Source organism: Condylura cristata, unplaced genomic scaffold (genome assembly GCF_000260355.1).
Source record: "Condylura cristata isolate star-nosed mole 26May11 unplaced genomic scaffold, ConCri1.0 scaffold00011, whole genome shotgun sequence".
In the NCBI taxonomy this organism is placed as follows: domain Eukaryota; kingdom Metazoa; phylum Chordata; class Mammalia; order Eulipotyphla; family Talpidae; genus Condylura; species Condylura cristata.
Window position 1 is genome coordinate 16,104,253 of NW_004567112.1, and position 8,376 is coordinate 16,112,628.

Genomic DNA, 8,376 nt, shown 5'->3' on the forward strand with positions numbered 1-8,376 from the left:
CCCACAGGCCCCTTTTGCATGCTGCTTTTCATGACCCTTCAAGCGGGAGGGGACTCCCCAGCTCTGCAATGGGTGCCAGGACAGCACTCCCAAGGGAGACAAAAGGGGCCAGACCCCAGGCCAAAGTGGGCCTGTGGGTGAGTTTGGGGCCAGTGCATGAGGGCGGGACAACCTGCTGGCCATCTAGGCAGTCACGGCCGGCAGGTGGAGTGAGCAGGGCTCTGCCCAGACCCTGAGGTCTTCCTCCTGATCTCTGCGTCCATCTGGCAGGGTGTTCCCCGTGGAGGTGACCGGGCAGCTGTGATTGCGTAAAGGCTCTTGAGGTGGGGAGACTGTCCTGGATGATCCTGTGGGCCGCAGGTAATCACAAGTGTCCTGTGAGAGAGAGGAGAGGAAGGATGGAAGCTGAGGTTGAGGTGGGAGGCAGGGAGGGCCATGAGCCAGAGGCTGGAGTGTCCCTTAGAAGCCAGAGAAGGCCAGGAAGTGGCCTCCCCAGAGCCTGCCAAGGATCTCTGATTTTGAACCCGTTGACACCCATGTCAGACTCCTGGCCCCCAAAACTGAGAACTAGCTTATGTTGTTTTAAGTCACTATGGTCGTGGTCATTTTTTTTTTCATCCGTAATAGTAAACTAATGTTCATTTTCAAAATGTTCTACTGCCTAAGCTCGAGTACAGAGATGATAATTATTATTATGACAAGGCTGTAGCATTCACCTGCTGAGAGCTGTCTTGGGCCTGGCACTGTACTAAACTCTTTATCTGCTTCATCTCATTGCACCCTCAGGGTAACCTGAGAGGTAAGTGCTTCTGAGAGGTAAGTGCTTCTACTGTCATGAGTCACAGAGGCAAAGACTACACTCAGGGAAATTACTTGCCCACCGCCCCTGATTAATATTTGGATGGGTTGAGAGTTAAACCCAGGTCATTGGTGAGGTTACTCTGAACCACTCTGAAACATGGTTTCTTGCTGAGAACAAATCTTGACTGTTCAGTGAAAGAAATAATGAACAAATGGGTAGGGCTTAGAAGTGGATTTGGATGGGCAGAGGGCAGGAGCTATGCCAGGAGGGGACAGCACAGGTGCAGGCTGGTGACAGAGGCCACAAGTCTCCCCAGGGCAGCCTGTGACCCTCCTGTAGTCACTGAGAGAGGTCTGACTTCAGAAGGTGCCCAAGAGGCCACCCCAGCTCCTCCACACGAGGCACCCGACCCTCCCTGCTTCCACTGAGAAGTCCCGAACTTCTGGATAACATTGATACATGGTGCCAAGGCAGACAGAGGGGCTGTGAGACCTCCATACAAAACCTGCTGGGGAAAAAAATGCATCCTTTTAACCTGATGTATTTAGGATAAGAAAGATGAAAGACAAAGTATTAGGAATGGTACTAAATGCTGAACTTGTATGAGCCATCCAGATGAAATCCGGAACCTTAAGATAGGAAACTTGAGTTTGCTGAACACAACGGTTTAACATCAGATTTTCTGCATGAAATGACAGGCGCAGTTCCTATTCAAGACATTTTTTTTTAAGTTGAGATACATACAGCTGACTTATAACATTAGTTTCAGCACTCGGGCAAGCTCTCAGCTCCAAATCCTCTGACTCCAAGTTCAGGGCTTTCTACTCTGTGCCACGTCGCATTAGCACCCTCTCCGCCACGACACTCGCACTGCCATCCCCACTGACCAACAGGGTCAGCGCCCTGCCCACCACTAACCTCGCCTCCACGCCCCTCACCACCAGCATCATCGGCCGGTTCCTTCTGTCGCACCTTCCCAGCACCAGTTCAACCACCACAGCCACTGCCATCATTGTACCAAGTTTCCATCCCTCTCTGAAGGGTCCTCATGTCCACAGCATGTATACAACACAGTACCTTATGATACAGCATGGAAGAAAGACCCGGTGTGAAGGGCAGAAGAGGGTGACGTGTTCCCCAAGAGCGCAGGGGACAGGCCCAGAAGTGCAGGCCTCTGCAATGGGCCCTGGCTCTTCCCACCAGTCCTTGCCGGGGACAGTGTCTGCCTGACCAGGCCTGAGCCCCTGGCCCTCTCCTGGCCTCTCCTTCCTCTCCCTCCCTCCCACGCCCACAGAGAGCTGGTCCCCGTCAGCTGCCCTGTGGTTTCCCAGTGCTGGAGGCTGCTATAGAGAAAAAAAGCCCAGGCGGGCATGGAAGGGGAGGGGCAGAGGCTTGCCACCCACAGGATTGGCCAACTGCACCCTCTCAGCCTGCACCAGACTGAAGATTCCTCAGAGAGACGGTGACCTCGGCCACTGCTCTGAGCTCTGTCTCGGTCATGACGTGGGCAGCCGGTGGGCAGGGTGGACGGTCGGGGCCACGCTGGAGGCCGTGGTGAGGTGGGAGGAGGCCTCCCGCCACGCAGAGGGGCGCGATGGACAAGTTCCGGATGATCTTCCAGTTCCTGCAGTCCAACCAGGAGTCCTTCATGAACGGCATCTGCGGCATCATGGCCCTGGCCAGCGCCCAGGTCTACGCGGCCTTCGACTTCAACTGCCCCTGTCTGCCAGGCTACAACGCCGCCTACAGCGCGGGCATCCTTCTGGCCCCGCCCCTGGTGCTCTTTCTGCTGGGCCTGGTCATGAACAACAACGTGTCCATGCTGGCCGAAGAGTGGAAGCGGCCGCTGGGCCGCCGCGCCAAGGACCCAGCCGTGCTGCGCTACATGTTCTGCTCCATGGCCCAGCGCGCCCTCATCGCGCCTGTCGTGTGGGTGGCCGTCACGCTGCTGGACGGCAAGTGCTTCCTGTGTGCCTTCTGCACCGCCGTGCCGGTGACCGAGCTGGGCAACGGCAGCCTGGTGCCCGGCCTGCCCCCCCCCGAGCTGGCCCGCCTGCTGGCCCGGGTGCCCTGCCCTGAGATCTACGACGGCGACTGGCTGCTGGCCCGAGAGGTGGCCGTGCGCTACCTGCGCTGCATCTCCCAGGTGAGGCGTCAGGGGCCTCGGCCTCGGCTTACCTGCGCAGGCTGGGGTCCCGCTGCAAGGGCTGATTCCCCCCCCCCCGCCTCTCAAAACGGGGGCGCAGTCATAGTTTCCCAGGAGAGTGAGGCTCCCCACTTAAGGCTGGGACATCCCTGGCCCACAGCACAGGGGGGCGTCGTCGCTCATGTAGGCAGGGCTTCTGGAGGCAGGGGCAGAATGAGGCCACCTGAGAAGGTGTCACGGCTGTCTCCGTCCTGAGACCTGTTGTCCGTCCTGAGGTCCCTCCCCAGAGCTGACCCAGGACTCAGCCAGGTCCACGGCCGAGCTTAGAAGTCCAGGGGAATTTGCATCACTTTCCCCTTCCAGGCCTGGACCATGATGAAGTCGATGGGTGGCTGGGCCATTTGGGTACATTTCCCTGGCAAATGCCCCCAGCTGGTGTCTCTGTGCTAGAGGAACAGGAGCTGGAGCTGGGGGTACCCCTGGAAGGGGGGACTGGGGTGAGGGTGATGCATGGTAGGGATGAGCCCAAGAGACAAGGTTGGAAGGCCCAGATGGAACATAGAAGTGGGGGCCTCCCCACTCTCATATCCTCTGTCCTTCTGGGCCGCACTTGCCTGGGCCCCTCAAGCCTCCCTCCAGCCCCTGCAGCGTGGGGAGGGCCAGGCAGCATGCCCTTGCAGAGGGGGCGGGAGCAGAGGCAGGGCCTGTCCTGCAAGGGCTGGAGAAACATGCACACGCAGCCCTGGCAAGTCCAGGCACCCACTCTCCCGAGGGGCCTGCATCACCACCCAGACGTCCCTGTGAGGCTCAGTCTAGGCTCCCAATCAGAACGCCCACCGTGGGCATGCCCCTCAGAGCCCAGGCACCTGACCTCCACCTGACCTCGGCCCAATCCCTAGTTAAAAGGCCCCCAGAGCACAGGCTGCCTGGCCTATAGACAAGGCTAGAGCCTGCAGAGGCTGAATGCTAGATTCCATAAGAACTCATTGGCATCAGCTAAGACCATTTGCTGGTTTCACAAACAAACCAGATTTCTAGCTTGCTTTGAAAGGCCTGGCGAGCCGCAGCTCTCACTGAGCAGGGGGGACCCTGCAGACCAAACCCACATTCTGCAGCTCCCCACCCCATGCCTGGTCTGCCATTACCCACCGGACTCCCATTGCAGGCATTTGGATTTACCCCTGGGCCCTCACCCTGCTATATGGATAAACTGTTTTCTGTGCAGCTGAGGGCCTGACAATGAAGCGCCGATCGGGAGCGGGGTGCATTCTGCCCTGTGCCCCTCAAGGAGTATGTGGCAGGGCAGAGCTAGAAACCACACACCCAGTGCTCTCCAGCACAGAGTTGAGCAATGGCCCGATTTTGTCTCTGTGACCCTAGAAGGCACAGCTCATGGCCACACAGAGCGAGTGTTCACTTAGTGCCAAAAGGCAGGCAATACCAGAAGCCAAAGGACAGAACTCCGCGAAGGTCACCATGGCTTGGGGAGGTCAAGGGAGGCTTCCCGGAGGAAGCCTTCTGGGCGAACCAAGGTCAGCGAAGGCGTATCGGCACAGTAACAGTTGTTAATTGTTACTGAGAGCAACTATGTCCAAGGCACTGTGCGAGGTTTATTATCACATTTAGTTGTCACAACAATCTTACGAGGCCGGCATTTTATTTTTTAAGATTTATTTGTGCATACAGAACTGGGGTACAAGCCAGAGGTGCAGAGGCGGTGAGAGGATTCACCAGAGACAGAGTGGGGAGCAGAACAGGCCAACTGAAGAAGTACACTGCTGAGGGGAGCAGCGGTGAGACAGAAGAGGTCTGCCAGGCCATGTGGGTCACCTCCGGGGCCGGGGATCAAACTCGCACTGAAGCGGCCAGCTTGCAATGCTGCGTCCTTACCCATTGCGCCATCAGGGAGGGCACACCTGCACCATTTTTTAGGGGGAAATAGGGGCACATACAGAAAAGTCAGGTGCTTTGCTCCTGGCTACTCACCTAGTAAGCAGTGGAGACAGGATCCAAACATACCTCGAGGGTGGTTAACTCTAACTCCTGTGCATTGAACAATGGGCCAACCCCAGTCCACATGCTCTCACCTCCATGAGATAGGCATACCTGTGCCCATTTACAGGCGAGGAAGTGGAGAACAAGAGGCCTTTCTCCAAAGGCCCTGATATCATAAGTGCTCAGTGCTCAGTAGGCCAGAGGGCACTGCCCACCTGACTCTAACTACTCCCCGCCGCAGGCCCTGGGCTGGACCTTCGTGCTGCTGACCACGCTGCTGGCGTTTGTGGTGCGTTCTGTGCGGCCCTGCTTCACGCAGGCTGCCTTCCTCAAGAGCAAGTACTGGTCGCACTACATCAACATCGAGCGCAAGCTGTTCGATGAGACGTGTACAGAGCACGCCAAGGCTTTCGCCAAGGTCTGTATCCAGCAGTTCTTCGAGGCCATGAACCGTGACCTGGAGCTGGGTCACTCCCACGGGGCACTGACCACTGCCCCCGCTGGCGCAGCCACCCTGGCTCCCGGCGACGGGGCAGAGGGCGAGAAGGAGAAGCTGCGTGGCATCACCGATCAAGGCACCATGAACAGGCTGCTCACTAGCTGGCACAAATGCAAGCCGCCACTGCGGCTGTCCCAGGAGGAGCCACCGGTGGGCAACGGCTGGGCCGGGGGCAGCTTCCGGTCTCCACGCAGGGAGGTGGCCACCTACTTCAGCAAAGTGTGAGCTGTGGCCAGGTGAAGAGCCAGAGGTTCTGGGTCGTGGGTTCCTGGAGCAGACCACATGCCCAGGCACTCACCTGCCCACTGGAGGGAGGGCATTTGGAACCAGAGGGGACCTCACGGCTCTGGCTGTGACCACGCCCTGGGTGGTCCTGGGCTTGAGCACTAAGCATCAGTCAGAAAGGGTCAGAACTGGCTTGGGGGACACGAGCTTCACCTGCCCAGCCCCTCCCAGGCCACTTCATCCCGGGTTCAGTGTCTCCTCTCAGTTTCTACAAACAACCTTACCCCAGCGACCAATCTTATCTGTGACTTTTAGAACCTCTGTTCCCTACACTCAAGACTTAGGGAGGAGCGGGGAGCTCCATCAACTCCCCACGCAGGACCCTCTGGTTTTGACCAGTGGGCCGAGGAAGACCAGAGGGACATGGCTCACAACCTCACCTGATGTGACAGGGGATGAGACCGATGCCAGAAGCCTGGGTTTGTTACAGGGCACCCCAATGTGAATTGGGTTGCCTGTCTGTGGGTCCTCACCTGCGCGCTTAAGTTTCAGTTGTACTGTGGACACACACAAAAAGGGGCAATAATGGATTTATGTACAAGGAGAAAGGTAAAGGAAACAACCTGGGAAAGAGGGAGAGAAATACGAGTTAAACTAGGATGTCTACCAGTTCTTCTGACTTGGACTCCACCGGCACCCTGAAAACCCACGAGAGCCAAACGACCAGCCGCGAACCACCAGGCTCAGAGACCCCCAGAGCCCACATGTCCAGTTTTATCCTAACCTGGCTGCTCAGCTCCGCCCTCATGTCCCAGCGTGCTTCTCCTTGGTATTGATGGGATTTGTAGTTCCAATATCTGGAGTGGGGGTGGAGTCCGTGAAACCTGCACCTGTTACAGCTTCACTCAGGTGAAGCCAGCTGTGGGGTCACCATGCAGGTCATTGAGCAGTTGCAGAGGTGGACTGGACATTTAGTTAGCACCAAGCAACACAAAAGACCTCCTGTCTCAGTCCCTTTGAGCTGCCTTAGCAGAACCACAGGGTGGTTTATAAATAACAGAAATGTGTTTGTCACAGCTCTGGCGGCTGAAGCCCAGCATCACACCTGCACGGTCAGGTTCCCGTGGAAGCTGCCTTCCTTGTTACAGCAGTGCCCCTCACTGGGGTCCTGCCTGGGGAAAGGCCAGGGATGTGGCACTCATCCCCCTCAGGAGGGTGCTGCCCCATGACTGAGACACCGCTCGCTCGCTCGCTCATGGGCCCTGCTCCTAAGACCACCTTCAGGGCTTAATAGTCAACAGAGGAATTTAGGGAGATGCATTCAGGCCAATGGGGTTCTTGAGGACCTCTGGCATCCCCCTCATATCCAGGTCTCTTGGGGAGGCCGAAGCTGAAGTCTTCCTGTTCTCAGGGAGGGGCCCCAAGGAACTGAGAGGGCCTAGAGTGGAAGCAGTTCAGAGCCAGCCAAATGCTGGCTCTGCCCATTACCAACTGTGTCCCTGGGCCAGCTGCTTCACTTTCTGTGCCTCTGCTTCCTCGTCTGTACAACGGGGAGGAGGCACCTACCTCATGGGCTTGTGCTAAACTGTGACGTGTCAAGGAATGAGGTGGCTCACCTGTCTGCTGACTGAGCCTGAGGGCGTAGCTCTCCCCCTCCCCCGAGCTCAGGGGACAGGCCTTAAGGGCCGGAGCTATCTTTGTTGAGGAAGCAACAACGAGCAGAAGGGACCAGAGACACATGTTCCCATCATGTCAGAATTTATTTCGGCCTTGACCTGCCCAGCGTTGTTTAATGGTTCCCACTCTGCCCCTCTCTGGGCCCCCAGGGAGGGGGACGTCTCCAAGCTGCTGTGGGCTGAGCCCTCCTCTACAGTAGGACTTGATCTAGGCCCTGCAGGAAGGGAGAGCTCTGATGCGTAAAAGCCAAGCAGGGGACTCCCAGTGGCACAAGTATTGGGAGGTTCAGACACAAAGGAGAGAATGAAAGCTCTGGTCAGACGGACCGGGGTTCAAATACCAGTGCTCTGGGGCCATTGGAAAGTCGAAGAAGCCTGCTGAGTCAGTGTGTTACCCGTGAAATGAATATTAAAATAAAAGACCTGCTTTTCAGAGTTATGATGAGGATAAGGGAGATCATTTCTGAATAAGAAACTGGAGTGGCTTTTGGCACATGGTAGCATCTGAATAATAAACACTGGTCTCTTTCGCCTTCATTTCCTCGATAGATAAGGCAGCACGGGGAGGCCAGCTGCCGGCTTGTCTCTCCGCTGTCCCCCTGTCCCGGGGCCACAATGGTGCAGAACTGGCCAGGGTCTGGGGTCTTGGCCTTGGTGCTGGCGGTGATCAGTCCTGGGCTTGAACAGGACGCTCCTCTTCGCATTCCTGAGCTGGACCTTGCACCTCGGCTGGCACACTCTCTCAGACAGGGAGCTGTGACCTCTGGTGGACCCCTTCAGAAATCTGCCTCTTCGTTATTTCTACCCTGCAGTCAGAGTTCTGCCTGCCAGGCTTTAAAGAGCCCCTAGTGGACAGAATTCGCGTGAGCCCTCCTGAGATCTGAAGTGGTGCCTGGGCCCAGCTTCAGCTGCAGGGGGTTGTACAGTTGTGGCAGAGTGGCTCTGGGGGAGAAGGGCCAGAGCAGGGTGGGGGCACCCTCGCTGCATCCTGCCATGCTTCAGCAGCGGTCTGAATGACTGACGGGACTCTCCC

At 57.2% G+C, this 8,376-nt stretch overlaps 1 protein-coding gene across 1 annotated transcript; it reads left to right on the top strand.

Moving 5' to 3' along the window:
• Window positions 1-2,396: 2,396 nt before the first annotated feature.
• Window positions 2,397-5,667, top strand: LOC101620459 (calcium homeostasis modulator protein 1). Its single transcript, XM_004680466.1, has 2 exons — window positions 2,397-2,948; window positions 5,185-5,667. The coding sequence occupies exons 1-2, from the start codon at window positions 2,397-2,399 to the stop codon at window positions 5,665-5,667; spliced, it is 1,035 nt and encodes a 344-aa protein (XP_004680523.1).
• Window positions 5,668-8,376: the final 2,709 nt, after the last annotated feature.

Coding starts and splice junctions, on each gene's coding strand:
- LOC101620459 (XM_004680466.1), top strand. CDS start 2,397: ATGGACAAGTTCCGGATGATCTTCCAGTTCCTGCAGTCCAACCAGGAG. Junction 2,949..5,184: donor ACCTGCGCTGCATCTCCCAG/GTGAGGCGTCAG, acceptor TCCCCGCCGCAG/GCCCTGGGCTGGACCTTCGT.